Source organism: Vanrija albida (assembly GCF_041260175.1).
Source record: "Vanrija albida strain AlHP1 chromosome Unknown contig_6, whole genome shotgun sequence".
Lineage (NCBI taxonomy): Eukaryota > Fungi > Basidiomycota > Tremellomycetes > Trichosporonales > Trichosporonaceae > Vanrija > Vanrija albida.
In genome coordinates, this window is record NW_027191425.1 from 1008456 (window position 1) to 1028098 (window position 19643).

Sequence of the window (19643 nt, forward strand, 5' to 3'; positions counted from 1 at the left end):
TTGGTCATCGTTAACAGTCCCATCGCGTCTCACTCCAACTTCTTACTCGCTCCTTAGACAATGCGGTTGCCAAGCTGGTGTACTTGGCTGCTGTTACTTCTGGGGCCCTTACTGTCTCTTGCATCGGCTTCTGCAGGCGAACAGGCCCAGGCCTTCTTCGAGACCGGCAACGATGACTCGAGGCATACCAACAACTGGGCCGTGCTCGTCTGCTCGTCGAGGTACTGGTTCAACTACCGCGTGAGTACCGACATGCTGGCACTGGCTTCCTGTTCTCCGTACTAATCCCCACGCAGCACATGGCCAACACTCTAGCAATGTACAGGACCATCAAGCGCCTGGGCATCCCCGACTCGAACATCATCCTCATGCTCGCCGACGACGTCGCCTGCAACGCGCGCAACCTGTTCCCGGCGACCGTGTATGGCAACAACGACCGGAGGCTAGACCTGTACGGCGACAGCGTCGAGGTCGACTACGGAGGCTACGACGTGACGGTCGAGAACTTCCTCCGCCTGCTTACCGGCCGCCTCGACCACCACGTGCCTCCCAACAAGCGCCTGCTGTCCGACGCGTCGTCGAACGTCTTCATCTACATGACGGGACACGGCGGCAACGAGTTCCTCAAGTTCCAGGACAACGAAGAGGTGTCAGCCTTTGACATCGCCGACGCCGTGGAGCAGATGTGGGAGAAGAGGCGGTACAACAAGCTGTTGTTCATGATCGACACATGCCAGGCGAACACGATGTACTCCAAGTTCTACTCGCCAAACATCATCGCCACGGGGTCGTCAGAGCTGGGTGAGAGCTCGCTGTCGCACCACAACGACATGGACATCGGAGTCGCTGTCATCGACGGCTTCACGCATTTCATCTTGGACAAGTTTGAGCCGGTGAACAAGTCGTCGCAGATGACTCTTCAAGACTTGGTGAGTCGCGGCAGCCTTTCCAACGCTAACGGTCCAGTTCGATTCATACGACCCCGCTGCCATCTTGTCGCACCCAGGCGTGTCAACGGACCTGTCAAGAGTGCCGCCTTCGCACATTCTCGTGACAGACTTCTTTGGCGGCGTCGCAGGCGTGGAGGTTGCACCTGCAGCCCGCGGGAGCGCCAACAGCGGTCGTGGCTGGACTGCCGCGACAGCTGGGCAGCAGCGGGGCAACCGCGATGCCAAGCTGCTGAGGAACGTCGACAAGCCCAACCCGTCGTCGCACATCACACTCTCCCCGCCCTCATCGCTGCCCGTCCGCGACGTCGTCGGCTGGGTTGCGCTCGCCGGCGCCGCGGCCGGCGCATACTCCTACATTCGAGCACTCTAGCATGGCTATCATGTAAATTATCATAGATGTACCAGTGATACTTTTACGAGCTCTTGCGCTCGTGCGACACGTTGCTGCGGCCGGCAATCTTTGTCAGGCGGAGGCCGTAGTCGAGCGCCATGCCGAGGGGGCAGACGAGGAACGGGATGTAGCTGCTAAGCAGCATGGCGAGCTCGGCAGCGGTGAGCGGGGGCTTGGAGTAGGGGTGGGTGAGGACCGCGTTGAGGACGGGGACGAGGGTGGTGGCCGTCGACGCGCCGTAGAAGACGAGGAGGGCTGGGTGAGTGGTTAGCGGCGGACGGGGCAACATGCCGACGACATACGGTACACGCGGCGGTCGTCTGTAGCAGTCAGCAGGGGAAGCCGCGCGGCACGTACCGTTCCACAGGCCGATGGCGCCGACGACAAAGCTCGGGAGCTGGAGGAGCGCCTCGAGCCAGAAAAAAGTACGCAGCCACGCCCACTCGTCGGCGCCCGACACGACGCCAAGCAGGATCGGGTCGCGCGAGAGCGAGACGTACCAGTCGAGCACGGCGGGGAAGGGCGTGTGCTCGAGCAGCCAGGCGGGGTAGAAGACCTGCAGGTCGATGAAGAGGGTCGTCGGCTGCGCCGGTTAGTGCTCGCCGCTAGGCGAGGGGCTCACAATGTGCGCGACGAGGAAGATGAACCAGATGCGGTCGAGCGTGCGCCCTTGGAAGCGCGACATTGTGGGTGCTGTGGGGGACTGCTTGGAAGTGACGAGACGAGACGAGACGCGACAGACGGACGTGTTGATAAGGTCGAAATGGTACGACCGCCGTGCCTGGTTCGTCACCGCCGACTTTCATCATGGCCCTGGTTGCTTGGTTTGCACTCGAAGTAGTCTCGACCAAGCTGGATTCTTCCCCCAGCCCCCGCCGCTCCCTCGCTGCATGAAGAAACTCTGGTTTACATGTACATGCTACTGCTCTCTTCAATGACTTGGGTGTTTTACTCGATCAGTCTGTCGCTATGCTATACACGTCACTTCTATCTCTCCTCCCCCTCCCCATCAACATTCGGCGATGAGGGCTTCCAGGTCGGCAACAACGTCGCTCATGGTCGGTCGTTCAGCCGGATCCTGGTGCCACATGCGCTCAATGAGATTGACAGGCTCTGCTCCCCAATGCTTGCGGAGGCCAGAAAGCGGTGGTCGCTTCTGCTTCTGTCCTACCGCGTCGTAAATGTAATGCTCGTTGTGTCCTTCCCAAGGGTATTTCTACGCGTCAGCACAATCCCCTGCTTCCACTCACTTGCTCGCCAAACCAGCCCGCCAGCATCTCCCAAAAGACCAATGCCGCCGAGAACACGTCGACCTTGTAGTCGTACCTTGGTGCAGGATGCCACAGCTCGGGAGCTTGCCAGTTGACGGTGCCAACAAGACTGCGAATCATGGAACGTGTGCTGTGCTTTACGCGAGCTAGGCCGAAATCGCCAACCTTGGCCACGCCTTGTCGGGTGATCAGAATGTTCGTCGACTTGCACTGATGGAGGAGCAGGATTAGCGATGGGCTTGGGACTTCGTCTGCTCAAACCAACTTACGTCGCGGTGAATAATCGCTGGCTGGCGAAGATGCAAGTACTCGAGACCACGCGCGATGTCCAGCATGATTTGAAGGACGCGTTTTAGTGGCGGGCTTGAGACATTGCGCTGCAGCAGTCAGCGGCCTGCCATAAGACGGTCCAACACGCACGATGTAGTCGAACAGGTCGCCGTTTTCACAAAGCTCGCTAATCAACATGCAAGGCACCTGAGATGAGTCCTCAGGAATGCAGATGCCACGCTTCACTGATTAGCAGTCGTCCTTGAGGTAGTGGGCATCACTTACGAATCGGACGATGTTGGGGTGGCGGAACTCGGCTAGCAATTTGAGCTCGCGAATGTCCACTGGTCCCCGTTAGCACGTCTTCGGTGCACCACCCGTTCAGCTCGACTTACTCTCGCTAAGATGGCTGCGGAACTCTGAAATGGCGACCTTGCGTCCACGAAGCTTGCCAACGTAGACACTGAACTGTCAGCAGAAGCAACAACACCCCTTCCTTACTCTTTGAACCCGCCGCTGCCAATCTTTTCTAGCTTCACTAGGTGCTCTGGCTTGATGGTGAAGTCCTCTAACCCGAGCTCCTGAAGATCCAAGTTCAAGTCGTTTTCAGTTGAGCGTGCCAGGTCGTCGTCTGATCGTGGCGGCGTGGCCGGATCAGTTGCGTGGATATGGTCACGGAGCAGAACTGGTGTGGCCACACCATCAGCACGACTGTTGTTGCTTGCCACTGCGTGAATGAGTTGAGGCGACTCTGGTCGCGCCGTGCTCTGTGAGCTGTTCGAGGTGCGTTCCATTTGGTCTTGTTGTTCCGTGTGCTGCAATTGTAAGACATCGTTGACAAGAGACCGAGAAGCACTTACCCAATCCAACAACACTCGCGCGAGTTGTGATTTCGTACCGCCAACTGCCAGATGTTTCGCCTCGCAAAGTTGAACTAGCTGCTCACGACGAAGCCTTGTCAAGGACGAGACGGACGCAGTGGTGAAATCAAAGTCTAAGGTGTCAGACAAATCTGGTGGGCACGACGCACCTGCTACCCAGTGCGATGACATCTGGCCGTCTTCAGTATCCATGTCCTCGTCATCATCGTCGAAGTCAACGGGATCACGAGGCTCCAGATCCCCGAAGGCCTTGCCGGAGCGGGTGGTGCGTGTTCCAAAGTCGTCAAACGACGCCGACTGAGAGTCCACCTCAATGTCCTCCTGAGCAGGCTCCGACAGCTTTACCGCCTTCTCGGAAGCGCGCTTTGACGATGATGATTTCCGCCTGGTTGAAGTTCGCACTGGAGACCGGTTTGCGGGCGCATCTGTGACCGTAAGCTAAGGTAGACTGACTCTGTCACTCACTATCCTCAAGGTCACTCATGGGCGAGTGACGAGAAGGGCCGCTCTGCGAGGCATTGTCACCAGCCGTGGTCAATGCTTTGAGTGCCTCGCTCTTGGCATGGCGGTCATGCTTGTCGCGCTTCGGAGACACATCAGATCCTGAGCGCTGCCTGAACATGCTGGAACTGGACGATACGGGCCCCTCGTCATCTCCATTGTCCTCGGCATCGGCGTCGACCTCGGTTGAAGCATTCGACCTGAAGCTGGCACCGCGTCGCGGGCGCAGTCGCTGGATCACAGGTGTTGCCCGAACGCCACCCAGTGTGTCGATCTGAATGGCCGCGGTTCGCGACCTGGAGGCTTTAGACTGCCCCGTCTTTCGGAGACCCGGGCGTATGGTTTGTTCCTCTCCGGCTGATCCATCAGTTGTGGTGGTGTACGCCGACGACAGAGTGGAGGAGCGGCGTTTGAAGCGGGGGGTATGTTCAACTGGCAATGTTGAGGCTATCCGAACACGGGAGCGGCGGTTCACTTTGCCCTTGGGCTTCGGTAAAAGCTCTCCTTGTTTTGGTGCTCCTTTTCGGCGAAGTGAGGGCCGCTGGTTGTCTCCAAGGGGGCGGACGCGTGATCGCGTCCGAAGAACAGCTTTGGGTGTAGAATCGACATCCATTTCTCGGGGACGTTGACCGTCTTCATCCTCGGAAGACGAGTAGGGAGGTGAAGTCAACGTTGAGTTGGAGCGACTCCGCAAGACCATCGGTGAGAAAGCCCTTTCAAGAGACGGTGACGAGAGGCCAGGCGACACATCAACAAACTGTTTACGCTGCAAGAGCGATCAGAACGAATCTCTCTCCGAATCACCAGAACTTACAGCTTTGATCAAGCCGTCAACAAGCTCAGACTTGCCCAATTCGCGTCCATCTTCGCCCTCTTCGTCCATTTCGTCTTCCTCCGACAGCCACATTCCAGCCACCTTCCAAAGTCGAATGAGTTCGCTCTTGCGCAGTCGATGAAGTGATGCTGCGGGGGCATCTTGGAGGAGATGCTGATCGTCTGGCAGGGTTTAGCTCCAGGAGCCCACGCAGTCGCAACTCACCTTCACCAATCAGCTCGGCGGTCTCATCATCTTCAGTTTCTACCCAGCTATCGGAGCCAGCACTTGAGCCCGACCCAGGACCGTGCCGCTTCCTCTTCCGCGGGCTCTGGGTCGCTGTGTCGTCCTCAGCTAGCTTGGAACGAGCCCTGCCGGCTGGCTTTCGGCCTCGGTTGAACATGAGCGGACTACCAGGCGGAAGTAGTCGTCCCCGGGAACGGTACGTCTCGAAATCTGAATCATCGGAATCGGAGGACTGTCCAAGTCTGTTTGTGGCTAATGCAGACACGCCCAGACGACGTCGCTTTGGTGGACGACGAACCGGCGTGACTGCATGCTTGTGTTTTAATGGAGTGCCATTTTTTATGGGAGAGTCGATGTATGCCCTAGAGCGGGTTCGAGTGGTGCGAAGCATGTTTGGTTTGAGGGTGCCAAGAAGGCGCGAGGGGTGAACGGCGGGCAAGTGTTGACAAGTGGAGGTGCGGGGATGAGCGATGAAGCGTAATGATGATGCAATGCAAGAGAAGCCATAGCTTCAGGAGAGCTGAGCAGGACGAGTGTTTGCGGTTATCGCATGCTGTATAGGTTACTTGTCTGCGGGGGAGGGAGGTGGGACTAGGTGTTTGGGTGCGGTGGGACCAAAGCCGCGACGGACGAGATGAGATGTGTGATGGACAAAGCAGAGATCGACACTGTTAATAGACCTTTATTGAATCCATCACAACACCCGCCGGGTTCGGGTGAAATCACGTGATCAGGGTGATTGGACTGTGGTAGGCTTGCCCTCGATATTCGCGCCTATCTGGAACCTCCACCTTTTAGGCACGTGGCTCACCTCGACATGTTGCCACCAACCGAATCTCGACAAGTTCAGAGGCCACCGACTGCTTGTTGTTGCCGTCAACCACACTTTCGACCCGCTCCTCACCAATCCAGCAGCTATGGCCAGGCGCAAGACGGGACTCCTATCGGACGGTTCCGACTCTGACTCGGCTGCCTCGGACTCAGAGGGCGGGTTCAACTCGCAAGAAGACGGCGACTCGCGTGCCGAGCGGGCACTGTTCGAGCGCAAGTCCAAGCGCCGACGGACCGATGGAAGCGGCAAAGCGGCTGCCTGGGAAGGCATCTTCGGCGAAGATGATGGCTCGGGTGGCAACCATCCCAGAGGTGGCTTCGGCGGAAGAGGTCGCGGAGGCGGCTCGGGTAGCTCGCGAGTCGACTGGACAAAGTACGTCTATGCAACGACAGGAGAGTGACGCTGACGTTCCACAGAGCCCCAGCCTTTGCCAAGTCAAGCGGCGTCGGAGCGAACTCTGAAGGCCAATCGGTGACAAACCCTGCGGAAGACGAAGGCAAGAACGATACCGATTCAGACGACGACGATTCCGACTCTTCCTCGGATGACTCTGAGCCCTCTCGACGCCCCTCGCCCCGTCGTGTTGGTGGAGAAGATGAAGAGGAAGAAGATGAGGCCTCTCATCGTGGCATTGGAGGCCGCGGAGGAATTGGAGGACGGGGAGGTATTGGAGGTCGGGCAGGGATTGGAGGACGAGCCGGAATCGGCGGCCAGGCCCAGTCGAGCTTCATGGCAGGCTTTCAAGGAGCTGGTTCGGACCAGAACCAAGCCACAAAGCCGGACAATGCGCCTTCACCAACTCCTCCAGCATCAGAAGCTCCGTCAGCATTTGGACGCAAAGCGGCGGCCTTCAAGCAGCATATTTCGGAAACTTCGAATGATCGCAGCAGCTTCCAGCCCAGTCGCTCGTCGACGCCAAACCCTAAACCCGATGCCAAACCGGCAGACCTTTCTCGAGAGGACAAGGCCCATTTCAGCTCCAGTTACTTCCGCGAGAGTATTGGTGCCAAGTTGCTGGCCAACATGGGTTGGTCCGCAGGCAAGGGTTTGGGTGTCAACGAGGATGGACGAGCCGTTCCGGTTCAAGCGGCCAAGGCTAGGAGGAGGGAGGGTATTCAATCCGGAGATCGAACGGAAGAATCGAAGCGAGAGGCCCGACGACGAGGCGAACTGGAAGACCCCGAGCCGCCTAAAGGTGGAAAGAAGAAGGGACCTCGCTCGAATGAACCGCGACAGCCTCGAGACGAATGGAAGCGCCAAAAGCGTGTCAAGAACAAGGTTGCCCACATCTCTGTCGACCAACTCCTTGCCGATGAGAAGGACACGACAACCAGTTCGGGTGTCGGACTAGTTCTGGACGCTCGAAGCGGAGAGTTGAAGGCCGTGGAGTCGCTGTCGGAACTGTCATTGTCGACTTGGACTCCGACCGGCGAAGCGACACAGCTGCCTGAGCTGCGGCACAACCTCCGCCTCATCCTCGATGTTGCCAAGGGCGATGTTGCCAACCTCGTCAAGGACGGCAAGTCTATCAACGAACGGCGACGATGGGGCACGAGAGGAGAGGAGCGTGCCCAGCAAAAGGTCGACGAGGCAGCAAGTGGTGAGTCACTGTGACTGAATGAACATGCACTAACGCGGCTCAGAAATCGCTACTCTCGAACAAGTGCAACGTAAAATCAAGGAGGTGGGAGAGCTCAGCCAAAAGCACTCTTCCAATGAGAAGCCATCCCTTGAAGGGCTCGAGAGCGCCTTCACCTCACTAGTGGTCGACTTCAAGGACCAGTATGTTCAGTTGTCACTGGACGATGTGATCGTGGGATCAATCGATATTGTTGTGAGTAAACGCCTGCCGAACTTCACGGCTGACAACCGCAGCTTCGCCAGCCGTTTGCTGCTTGGCATCCGTTCGACGAGACCTCGGATCTGCTTCTAGCGACGCTCAAGCCGTGGCGTAAGGCCTTCAAGCTCAAGACGGACGACTTCCCTGGTGCCGATGAGCCCTCCGGCGAGCGACAGATGACTGCTTGGGAGAGCCTCCTCTGGAACCGATGGCTGCCCAAGGTGCGGTCCGCTATTAAGTACGTGCCATGACCGTAACCTTGTCCAAAGCTGACCTTCCCAGCAACGAGTGGGACCCCACATCAGCTCAGCCTGCGGTTCACCTTCTAGAATCCTGGGAGCCACTTCTCCCCGCCTTTTTGCGGGATAACATTGTCGACCAGCTCATTCTTCCGAAGGTCAAGACGGCTGTGGAAGACTGGACCGGACGCCGTGGAAGGAACGGGACTGCCCCTTCTTTGGCGTCGATTGTCTTCCCCTGGCTTCCTCTCCTTGGAGAGCGAATTGGTGATATCCTGGAGGAAGCAAAGCGGCGTATTCGATCCGTCCTTCGCAAGTGGAGCGTTGCGGACGGTGTTCTGGACGAGCTCCAGCTTTGGAAGAAGGATGTGAGTTGCGATGATTATGATCCGAAGACGTAGGCTAACCATCGCAGATTTACACCTCCAGCGAATGGGACAAGCTCATCGGCGAACATGTCCTTGGAAAGTTGGGTGCTTGCCTGCGCGACGACTTGGTCATCAACCCACGGAACCAAGACATGAAGCCGCTTGTGGACTGGGTCTTCCCGTGGGCGCCTCTCGTGCGCCCTTCTACTTTCGCCAGGCTATTCGAGCTCGAGTTCTTCCCCAAGTGGTTGAACGTGCTTTTCCTCTGGCTCACCCATCCTGGGTACAATGGAGACGAGGTTGCCCAATGGTAAGCTACAGCTGGTCGACTGGGGCTTGCTGGAGCTGACACCCGCAGGTTTGAGATGTGGAGGGGCGTCTTCCCACCCGAGCTGCTGTCCGACCCGTCTATCATGCACGGCTTCAGGGCCGGCCTCGAGCTCATGAACCAAGCCATGGAGCTTGGTGCGGATGCCCCGAGCAAGCTGCAGAAGCCCGAATTCAAGCCACTCAACCGTCCGGAGAAGAAGGTGGACAGCCGGTCAAGCAAGAAGCCTGGAAATGGACGTGTCGATTCGCGTCAAGCCCCTCCCGCGGACATCACGTTCCGCTCCATTGCCGAGGAGTTTATTGCTTCCAGCGACTTGCTGCTGCTTCCCCTTCACAAGTCGCACTCGACGACTGGCAAGCCTCTGTTCCGCGTTGGATCTACGGTTGAGGGCAAGGGTGTCACCATCTACTTTGGTGAAGACGCCGTCTTTGCAAGAGGAGACGACGATGTCTACCGTGCTGTCGGCCTCCCTGACCTGGTTAAGCTGGCAGGAGAAGCGAAGTAGCGGCGCGAGCGTATGTTGGGAGACTCATGAGGCGATAGGCGCATCATATGCATATGTAACACTGTGCAAGCTGGACTCATGTTGCATTGTTGACACGACCCAAGCCTGTCGCTTTTGCGGAATCTAATGCAGATGCAAAGTGGAGGGCGGTGAGGTACGAGATTGCAGCGAACAGACATTTGTCCCAGACATTCAAGAATCGACCGTCTTCAACGACTCACTCTACTACACCAGCTCGAGCACCGACCCCAACAGGAGAGAGATATTCAAGATGGGTGTCCTTCAGAAGATCGAGGACATCGAGAGTGCGTCTGGGCTGCGAGACCGGGCCCGGTAGAAACTGACTGTTGCCGCAGAGGAGATGGCGAGGAGTAAGTCCAAGACGCGGCTCGAGAGATGCCCCTCGCTAACGGTGACCTACAGCGCAGAAGAAGTTCGTGGTCTATCGGGGTCCTGTCCGGTTGTGCTTGTACTAACACTGTGCCCTCTCCACCCACTGCAGCAAGGGTAAGGAGCTCGTGCCGCTCCGAGGTGTCAAAGCTGACACTGGCAGCGACGGAATATCACCTTGGTCTCCTGAAAGTGAGAACAGCGTCGGGATCGGTCTCCGCAGTGTAGCTGACCCTGGTGTCTGCTTTGTTAGGCAAAACGTGAGGCCGTGGAAGCTACAAGTGGGGCAAGGCTGACCCTTCCAGTGGCAAAGTACCGAGCTCAGCTGTTGGAGCCGGAGAAGAAGGGCCCCAAGGGAGAGGGCTTCGATGTTATGAAGTCGGGCGGTGAGTGCAGCGTTCTCGCCGAGAGCGCCGGTCTGATCTCGATCTCACAGACGCCCGTGTGTGTCTGATCGGTTTCCCGTCCGTCGGCAAGTCGACGCTCCTCTCCAAGACGACCAAGACCGAGTCGGTCGTCGGCGCGTACGAATTCACAACGCTCACAGTGGGTTTGGGGCGTACGGCTGTGATCTGACTGCCAACAGGCTATCCCCGGTGTTCTCGAGTACGAGGGTGCTCGCATCCAGCTTCTCGATCTGCCCGGTATCGTGCAGGATGCTGCCAAGGGCCGTGGACGTGGACGGCAGGTCGTCGCGGTCGCCAAGACGGCCGATCTGATTCTTATCATGAGTACGTGTGACGGAGCCAAGGCTGCTTCGACCGCTGACGCACTTGCAGTTGATGCAACCAAGTCGGACGAGCAGAAGGCAATGCTTGACGCAGAACTCGAGGCCGTTGGAATCCGTCTCAACACGTCCCCTCCAGACGTGGTCTTCAAGCAGAAGACTGCCGGCGGCGTAGGTTACCTGCAAAAGTGCCCTGCCTGACCTGCGCCAGATCACCATCAACAACACTGTCAAGCTGACCAAGACGGATGAGCGCACCATCCGCTCGATTCTCCAGACGTACAGGAGTGAGCTGAGCGACCCCTCGTGTAACTGACAGCCCCACAGTCCACAACTGCGATGTGATGATTCGTGAGGACGTAAGTGCACGCCCAACAGCCTCGGACTGACACGCCCAGGTTACCACCGACGAGTTTATCGACGTCCTCCTCGGAACACGCAAGTACATCCCCTCCCTGACTGTCATCAACAAGATTGACGGTGTCTCGATGGAGACGCTGGACCGTATGGCGCGCGCGGGCGATGGACGAACAGTCATGATCAGTTGCGAGCTGGATCTCGGACTCGACTGGCTTCTTGAGGCCATCTGGAAGGTGAGTACTCCGGGGAAACTATTGCCGCACTGCTGACTTCTCGCAGGAGCTTGGCCTGGTCAAGTGAGTCATTCTGAAACCTCATTCCACCCCAGATTGCTGATACCTACCTCAGGGTCTACACAAAGAAGCGTGGAGAGCAGCCCGACCTCGGTGACCCCATCTGCTTGAGGGCAGGAGCCACCATCGAGACTGTTTGTCACGGAATCCACCGCAGTCTTGCCTCGCACTTCAAGTACGCCCTTGTGTGGGGCAAGTCGAGCAAGTTCAACCCCCAGCCTCAGAAGGTCGGCCTCACCCACCTCGTCCAAGACGAGGACGTGGTCAGCATCTTCACCAAGTAGCGGCGATGTGTGGTGGGACTCTGCCGGTGAGCACGACATTGAGGCGGCCATCTGCACGGAGGATTCGTAGAGCGAAGATGTCACTTCATATCATATTCGTCTCTTTCGAGGCATGTCACTAATCTACAATTGAAACAACAAAAACCAAGTGCCCCTCGAAGAAACCAATCCCTGTCCGCGTCTAGAGCCTGAGGCCCAACTGGCCGCGGATCAAGTCCACGCGTTGTTCGACCTCGGTGAACCACTCCAGCGCACGTGATGCCCGCTCGGCCGTCTCCTCGCTTTGACGGACAATCTCGTTGCGGACTTCCAATGCGGCACGGAAGCGCTCACGGAGGTCCCAGGCAGCAAGGCGCATGACCTTGCGCACCTCGCGGCCGATGCGCTCAGCCTCGGCCTCGCAGAAGGGGGTTTCGTCACCCTCCTGGGCACCCGAGGTGATCAGGAGCTCAGCGCGGATGTGGCGGCCAACGTTCCGGGGGATAGAGCGCGGCAGCTCGTAGACGACGTAGGCGATGGCACCGACGGCAATGGCACCAACTGCAGGGCCCGCCCACTTGCGAACAACAGGGTTGGAAGCAAGCTCCGAGAGCTGGACGAGACCCTCGAGGAGGGTGCGGAGGGCAACGGTCTTGCCGCCGGCCATGGAGAAAGCACCCAGAGCCAGCGACGCGGCTCCGATGCCGGAAACCTCGTTGCTCATCGAAGCAGGGATGAGATCCTTGAGTGGTGAGAGCTTGGGCGATTCAGAGGGGACCGAGTCGGAGAGGAAGAGGTGGTACTGCAAGTCGAAAATGTCGGACACGGAAACAGTCGAAAGAGCCGAGTTACCAGCAAGGCCGAGGCCCACATACTGGCGGCCAGAGATACGGCGGCCCTTGGCAGAGGAGTGGTTGAAGAACATGGCGTTGGAGTTGAAGACGCGCTTGGAGCGCTCGACATCAGCGGGGAGGTGACGGTCACCGAGGCCACCAATCGTCTTGACGGCGTCCGTGGTAAGGCCTCGGGACGAATCCTCCACGCTGCGAACAGCACTGTCGAGGGACGAGAGCAGGGCCCGGCGGACCTCATGAGCATAGTCCCATGCGCCAAGGAGGCCAGGGTAAACGGGCATCTGGACACCTTCGGCGAGCTCTCCGCGGCCAACGCGGTCCAGGGCGGTACGAAGCGACAGCTTGGCGTCGGCCATGGCCGCAGAAGTGACAGACTCCTCCTCGCTAACGAGGCCATCCTCAAGAGAGTCCTTGCCACGCTTCATGCGGTCCAGCTCAGGCTTGACACGGTCGATCTCCTTGAGAGCAACGTCGCGCTCCTGGGTGGCGACGACACAGTTAGCCGACGCAAGCAGCTCCACGTCCGCCAGCAAGTGGGTGGTGTAGTTCTGGGCGGGGCCGAGCTTGGACTTGGCGCGGTTGACGAGGACGAAGGAACGGAGGGACTGCTCGAGGTAAAGGAAAGCAGAGTCCATGTCGTCGGCGCTCGAGTCCTCGTCGCCAAAGCCCATAGCGACCTTGGCAGAGTCGACAAAGTGAACAAGGTCCTTGGCGTCGTCGTAGGTCTCCGGGCTGAGCTGCTTGATCTGCTCCATGACAGCGCGGCGGCAGCGCTCCTTGTCCTTGATCTGGTCGAAGCGGTTGACGACGATGAAGAGGTGTGCCTTCTCGTGGCCAGCCTGCCAGATGAACTCCTTCGCCGAGAGAGTGAAGTGGTTGGCAGCTGAGACTACAAACACAACAACATCAATCTCCTCCTGGCGGGCAAAGTTGGCGGTAGTCTTGATGGAGTCGCGGTTGAGGCCAGGAGCATCAATGAGCGAGATGTCCACAACGCCGTTGTGCAAGATCGATGGGTTCGAGGTGCCAACGCTGTTCTCGCGAAGGAACACGCGGAGGGGCGGCGCCGAGGGGTCATTGTCCATGTCGGTAGCAAGCGCCTCCAGATCCTCAAGGGGAACAACGGTGTAGGTCGAGGGGTCGGCAGGGTCATACTTCGTGTCTGGGTCCAGGACGTGAACCTCTTCGACATCGTTGTTCTCGCGCGCGCTGACAACCTCGACAAATCGTGTCGTCAAAGGCTGCTGGTCGGTCGGCATGACCTCGGAGTGACGAAGGAGAGCATTGACAAATGTTGACTTGCCGGCATTCAAGTCGCCAGTAACCAGAACTCGGGAGTGAGCGTCATGGATACGAGCGTGCAGCAGGTTCAGGTGGTCCAATGCCGCCGACAGACGGTTGTCCAGAAGCGCCGAGATTGAAGAGCGCTCCAGGTTGGAGATCAGAGCCTTGGCATGCCGTGTGGCACCGAGGTTGAGATCCAACTGGAGAATGGAGAAGTCTTCAGACTCTGATGACTCGACGCTAGCAGGCTCCTCGGTCAAGGAAGACTCGTCCAGAAGGGTCACCGAACGCTTCAGCTGTCGTCGCTCGTTGGAAACCGAGCTGACGACGACATTGGTAGACGAGGAGGGCTCGTCTGCGAAAGTGAGAGCTCGTCTGCCAGCACCGGGCCTAGCCGTGTCGGAGGGCTGGTTGAAGTGTGGGTAACGAATCTTCCACTCGTCGGTGTTGAAGTTCTTCAAGTCTGCGACGAGGTACTTGGTCGCGTCGATGGCCTCGGAGAGCCTTGGCCTGTTAGAAGTGTGACAAGACGGGAGTCACGGGTGCGACTCACTGGTGCTGCTTGTTCTCGTAGTCTCGAACGACCGCATCACCGGCAATACGAGCCTGGATAGAGGCAGGCTCGAGGCCAATGTGCGACTCCTTCTCGAACGCCGGGGAGGAGGGAGGGATGTAGGGCTGCATGATGGGAAGATGGGCGGTTGGTCGCCACTGGGCGATGGTGGTTTATGTGATCGATCCGATGCGAAGAAATGAAGGTCGAACTGAAACGAAAGCGGGCTGAATGCACACGGCCGATGCTGTATGCCGAGGGCGGCGGTCTAGTGACAGAAAGTGTGTAGAGAGGCCAAGGTTGGTATCGGTGAGAGTGAGATGTGTGCTGTTGGAGTGGCCGTCGTCGTCGTTGGTCAAGTCTGCGTTTGTCAAGCAACGGCCGTGGGGCGGTGGGGTGGTATGGTCGGTGGTGGGTATGGTCGGATCGGAGAGGGCGGGACTTGTTTGACCAAATTTGATTCCGCCCTTGGGCTGAGTGAGTGAGTGATGGGTGGCGTGCACAAGGCCAACCTCAAGGGCTGCAAGGCACCGTGTCCGTGCGCACCCGCTGCCACGCTCGGGAAAACCGGAATTTACCACGTTACATCCACGTGGACACTACCGCGCCTGAGCGCGCCTGTTTTTGACTTTTGACTCCGTCACTTCAGCCCCGCACTGGTGCCCTGGGCCGTCATGACCCAACAATAACAACAAGTGATGGGTGGTTTGACAGACTCACATCAACATCACCACGGCTCTCATAGGCCTCTTCACACATGGCTGCTCTTCTAGAGACCCCTTCAAGGGTCCTCAGGCGTGTCCAGCAGTATGAGGACATGGAGCTCCCATCTCTGCCGAGCTTCCAACACGAACTTGACATGGAGAGCGACCGCTCTATAGTCTCAGACGACTACGCCGCCAGTAATGCCCCCATCGAGGCTTCGGTCACCTCGATTGGAGACGTAAGTTGCGCTCCCATCTCACTCGCTCATTTACAGTCGTCGTTCATGTCACGAACTCGAGCTCGGTCGGCGTCCCCCCAAAGCTCGTCCACCTCTGTTGCCGGCCCTATCCCTAGGCCCTTTCGCTCACCGACGCTCTCTTCCTCGGCAACCGTCAAGCCCGTGACATCCCCGGTACGCTACACGGAAGCCACCTTCCCCACCATCCCATACATGGACGACCTTGAGAATTCGTCGGCCTACCTCGATCAATCACGATCCAGACATCGCCCAAACACATCACACCGTTCAGACGACTACGACCAAGGCGGATCTTCCGATCGACTGTTCCCCCCGTCTGTTGGACAGGACCTTGGCTCCCGGAGTGAAGGCCCTGTTTACTCGTACGAGCCTTCCTATGGCTCTGAGATTGCGGATACCCCTATTCCGCGTAACATTGGCAGACGCTCGGCTGATGGTGCCAACAATTCGGGCTCGAGCGACCAACGCCGCATCCCAAGTCTTAGCCGAAGCGAAATTTCCGTCACCGACACCGAAGCTTCAACCCCAGAAGGACGAGGTCGTGCGCTGGAGCCTTCCATTGTCGAGGACGACATCGACACTCTCGCGCACATGACACACGACTACGACGTTACCGAGACGCAAGAGGAGGTGACGATGCCAGAGAACTTCGATTCTCCGACCAAACCTGCATCCCCGTCGAGTCAAGCCACAGCAACCCCAGTTCCCATCCGATACATGGACTCGCCCTCGACAGCAGCACGTGCGGCCGCCACGCCTTTCGGTCTCGGTGGATATGGCGGCCCTCTGCGTGATGTCACCCCATCTCACCGAAACCGAGTCCCCTCCACTCCGACAAGCTCCCTTGTCCCTTCACTGGACGTCCTGAAGACACCTCGCCCGCCCCTCAACGATGCAGAGAGGCGCAAGAGCCACGTTCTGTCAGTGTTGGCATCTGCTTCTGTACCTCGGATACGGCCACGAGGCACGCCCCATCGCCTACGCCACGTCTCTCTGGCTCCTGAATCAGACTCGATCGCGGAGGAATCGGATGCGACGAGCGCAGCTGGAACTCAACTTCCAGATCGGACGCAGAACGATTCTTTCGTATCTATCGCGTCGTCTGATGACCTCATGACGGACCGTCGCGGGTCGCGCCTCAACCGCCTTCAACGCGGCAACACCTCGGTTCCCAACATCTTGCTCACAAACACCAACTCTCCTGGCGTATCTCTCAACCTCGACGGCCGGCCTGATGCTATCAAGATCCAAAAGCATCTCAACCTTATGAACAAACAGCTCTTGGAAGGGAACGCGGAGCTCGCACGCGAGGCAGAAGAGTGGCGTGAAGAGTGCAACCGTCTGCTGGTGTTGATGAAGGAAGTTGGAATCGAGGTTGACGAGGACGGCGCCCTTGTCGGCAGCCCTGTCCGACGTCGTTCCAAGGGGAGGGATGACAGCCTGGAGCTCCCGTCCATCGACACCTCGACACTTAACGAGCGACTACGCGACATGGAGTCTGAACTTCAAGAGAGGGAAGAAACTATCGCAAGTCTTCGACAACAGCTGGTTCGCCCCGGCGAGGATGTGGACGACACGCACGCCCTTCGGGAGAAGCTGGCAGCCTCTGAAAAGAACTGTGCGGACCTTCAAGCTGGCTTCGCCAAGAAGACGGAAGAGCATGCGGCCCAGTTTACCGAGATTTGCGCAGAATTCGAGCAGCAGGTCAAAATGCTGGAAGACGACCTCGCGCAGGCCAAGGAGCAGAATGCAGCCCTGGATTCGCAGGCGCATGATGAGGCACAACGAGGAGCCGCATCCGCCGGTCGAGCAGATGACCTGCTCGCACAGGTCGCCGCTTTGACTTCCAACCTGGAGGATGAGCGCCATCGCTGCTCCGACGCTGAGGCGGACTTGCAGCGACACGTGGCTGTATCTCGAGAGCAAGTCACTAATCTCGAGGATCAGCTCGCGCGCGCCACAGACGAGGCTGCCCGCCTACGATCATTGGCGACGGAAACCGAGACCCGGCAAATCTCTGACCTCACGGCCGCCAAGGATTCTCTGGAATCGGACCTTCGGTCGGCCGAGGCCCATGCGGAGGAGCGAGAGCTGGTTGTTGAAGAACAACGGTCTCGGATTGCGGAACTACTGGACACTATTTCCCAGCTGGAAACGCAAATTGCGACAGACACGGCCAACGACCAAGACCTTCACCATCAAGTGGCCGACCTGCAAACGGACAACGAGACGATTCGCTGCGCATTGGCTGAGAAAGAGGCTGAAATCGTTGCTCTACAAAAACAAAGGGACATAACGCGTCAAGAGCTCGAGCTTGGCGACGATCACAGCAGTCACTTAGATGCCACCTCCAACAGCATCGTGATTCACCTCGAAGATGAGCTCAGCGATGCTTATCGGGAGATTGGGCGCCTTCAGCATGAGCTCGAATCTGCCCCCCTGCGCAAGTCCACTCTTGAAAGCCGCGATGCGCGCATCAAGGCTCTGGAGACGCAGAACACTGTCTTGACCGAGCGACTTCAGAGCCGTGTGACGTCCACCCCAGCTCGTTGGGGGACCGATTCCATCAAGACTTCTACGCCTCTCGTCCACAAAGCTCTCAGCTCTCTGATGATGCCCCGCACTCCCGGCCCAATGAAGGAGGTAAGCCATTTCCCGATGGCTAGAGCTAAACATCACAGTTTTCGTGGCTTCAGAGCACAATTGGTGATGCCAACGAGCCCATGCTACGGGCTCAGATCGATCATCTTCAGCAAGAGCTGGACCTCGCCAACTCTCAGCTGGACAAGAACTTTGGGCGGCTTGAGGAGGCTGGACTGGGAGCGGTGAACTTGAGCGAGAAGCTGGCTCTCGCGAACGACAAGATTGCCCAGCTGGAGGCCGAACTACGTGCTGTTGCGCGAGAGAGTAAAAAGTCTGCTGCATCCCTGGACATGGGTCGCACCACGTAAGTTTCGCCTTGACTGCGCTACTCCTCGGACCTGGCTGACAAAACGCAAGGAATGAGAGGTTGGAGGAGGCTCTGGCGTCTGTCAATCAGCAAATGACCCTCCTCAAGACCGACATGAGGGCAGAGAAGGATCGGCTGCATGACGAGACCAAACGACTGCGTGCACTGGTTTCTGATGTCCAAGCCAAGTCGGATCACGAAATCGATAGCCTTGGAGCCCAGATGGTCGCTCTCCAGCGAGAACTGGACGACGCTGTACAAGACGGAGAGACTCGAGTGGGCCGCTTGAGGAAGGAGCGGGACGACCTGCAACGCGTTGGTACTTCACAATGTTGCGGGGCTGACAAACAGACGCTCGTTGAAGCCCAGGCCAGCGCTGAGCGAGACCGTTCAGAACTGGTCAAAGAGAACCGCCACCTCCGTGAATCTCACGCTTCGGCGGAGCAGCACGCGGTTTCAGTTCGTAATCTGGAAGAGCGCCTTCGTGACGAAAAGGGTGAAGCGGAGCACCTGCGCGAGACGATTCGTCAACGCACTCAAGCCTTGCGCGCCGCAGAGCGTGCTGTCGAAGACCTGAAGAACCAGCGCTCTCAGGTGGTTCTCGAGCTCGCTCAATTCAGCGACGACCTTGGTACTCAGCAAAAGGAGTGTGCCAAGTTTGGTTCTGAACTGGAGGCTCTCCGCCAGGCTCAAGCTGGTCGCGCCATTTCACACAAGAAGGCGCTCGCCGAGACCGAGGGCGAGCTGGGCTGGACACGAGACCGCCTCAGCACCGCCATGCGGGAGGCCGAGCAGGCTCAACGCCGCTGTCTTCACCTGGAGAAGCAGATTTCCGGCCATGACGCGGAGAGGTGAGTTGGTCTGTTGGAAAGTCTTGATGGTCAACACTGACCTTTTCCTAGCCGTGGTCTGTCGCTCGAGCAGAAGCAGAAGTTCAAGTCGCAGACCCGTGTCCTCTCTGCCCAGATCCAGTACTTGAAGGCGAAGTACGCTCGAGAGGCCACTTTCAGGAATGCGCTTTCGCTCCAGAAGAAGTTCCTGATTCTTCTCATCGGCGGGAAGAGTAGAAAGTGAGTTTTCGCCTTGTGCGGCTGGTGCAGTGCTGACTATTATCAGTGAGCAGGTCGCGCTGCGTGAAATTGCGTCAATGGGGTACGAGTTACCGTCTTCCACTCGCCCACGACGCACGTTGAAAGGCGTGGCGCTGGCGGTTGTAGGAATCATCCGAGCAAGGTAAGCGACCTGAGCGGGAGAAGGATGTCGGCTGATATAGCAACAGGCGTCTTGCCCAGCAATGGCACACTGCCAGTGAGGCCAGATCCGCCGTCATGGACAGGCGTGTTTCTCGCAACTAGATTGCTTTTTGACGTAGCTGTAGTATTTGTTGTGAACGACGGCTTGAGTGCACGAATGTATATTGTTTGTCTGGTCTGGTCGAGTGCGAGTGAAGGCGGAGTTTAAGACCATGTCCGTGTCGTCATTGTCGTTGTTGACGAACCGAGTTGTGGATCGAGTCCCTCCCCCTCCACTTGCAGCATCCATCGTCCATTCCACATCAACTTTCAT

At 58.1% G+C, this 19643-nt stretch overlaps 7 protein-coding genes across 7 annotated transcripts; 4 read left to right on the forward strand and 3 right to left on the reverse strand.

The window, feature by feature from the left end:
* Positions 1–60: 60 nt before the first annotated feature.
* GPI8 (glycosylphosphatidylinositol anchor biosynthesis) lies at positions 61–1320 on the forward strand (the record flags this gene model as incomplete). Its single annotated transcript, XM_069356172.1, has 3 exons — positions 61–240; positions 297–929; positions 967–1320. 3 exons carry the CDS (start codon positions 61–63, stop codon positions 1318–1320), a joined length of 1167 nt encoding a protein of 388 aa, XP_069206013.1.
* Positions 1321–1363: 43 nt separating this feature from the next.
* Positions 1364–2026, reverse strand: Q8F55_007753 (uncharacterized protein; the record flags this gene model as incomplete). Its single annotated transcript, XM_069356173.1, has 2 exons — positions 1364–1924; positions 1964–2026. The coding sequence occupies 2 exons, from the start codon at positions 2024–2026 to the stop codon at positions 1364–1366; spliced, it is 624 nt and encodes a 207-aa protein (XP_069206014.1).
* A 324-nt stretch (positions 2027–2350) lies between these two features.
* Q8F55_007754 (uncharacterized protein) lies at positions 2351–5481 on the reverse strand (the record flags this gene model as incomplete). The annotated part of the gene is made up of 13 exons (XM_069356174.1): positions 2351–2557; positions 2592–2822; positions 2882–2989; positions 3033–3122; positions 3168–3226; positions 3278–3345; positions 3384–3697; positions 3743–3876; positions 3913–4188; positions 4229–4386; positions 4990–5030; positions 5079–5260; positions 5304–5481. The coding sequence occupies 13 exons, from the start codon at positions 5479–5481 to the stop codon at positions 2351–2353; spliced, it is 2046 nt and encodes a 681-aa protein (XP_069206015.1).
* A 760-nt stretch (positions 5482–6241) lies between these two features.
* On the forward strand, positions 6242–9439 carry Q8F55_007755 (uncharacterized protein; the record flags this gene model as incomplete). The annotated part of the gene is made up of 7 exons (XM_069356175.1): positions 6242–6528; positions 6573–7756; positions 7800–7990; positions 8032–8234; positions 8279–8603; positions 8651–8913; positions 8962–9439. The coding sequence occupies 7 exons, from the start codon at positions 6242–6244 to the stop codon at positions 9437–9439; spliced, it is 2931 nt and encodes a 976-aa protein (XP_069206016.1).
* A 271-nt stretch (positions 9440–9710) lies between these two features.
* On the forward strand, positions 9711–11493 carry RBG2 (Ribosome-interacting GTPase 2; the record flags this gene model as incomplete). Its single annotated transcript, XM_069356176.1, has 10 exons — positions 9711–9744; positions 10083–10089; positions 10121–10215; positions 10266–10375; positions 10416–10560; positions 10609–10727; positions 10768–10843; positions 10884–10915; positions 10955–11149; positions 11245–11493. The coding sequence occupies 10 exons, from the start codon at positions 9711–9713 to the stop codon at positions 11491–11493; spliced, it is 1062 nt and encodes a 353-aa protein (XP_069206017.1).
* A 181-nt stretch (positions 11494–11674) lies between these two features.
* Positions 11675–14294, reverse strand: FZO1 (mitofusin; the record flags this gene model as incomplete). Its single annotated transcript, XM_069356177.1, has 2 exons — positions 11675–14114; positions 14164–14294. 2 exons carry the CDS (start codon positions 14292–14294, stop codon positions 11675–11677), a joined length of 2571 nt encoding a protein of 856 aa, XP_069206018.1.
* A 626-nt stretch (positions 14295–14920) lies between these two features.
* On the forward strand, positions 14921–19432 carry Q8F55_007758 (uncharacterized protein; the record flags this gene model as incomplete). The annotated part of the gene is made up of 9 exons (XM_069356178.1): positions 14921–15106; positions 15223–15280; positions 15399–15757; positions 16202–17770; positions 17809–18074; positions 18128–18928; positions 18980–19147; positions 19194–19310; positions 19357–19432. 9 exons carry the CDS (start codon positions 14921–14923, stop codon positions 19430–19432), a joined length of 3600 nt encoding a protein of 1199 aa, XP_069206019.1.
* Positions 19433–19643: the final 211 nt, after the last annotated feature.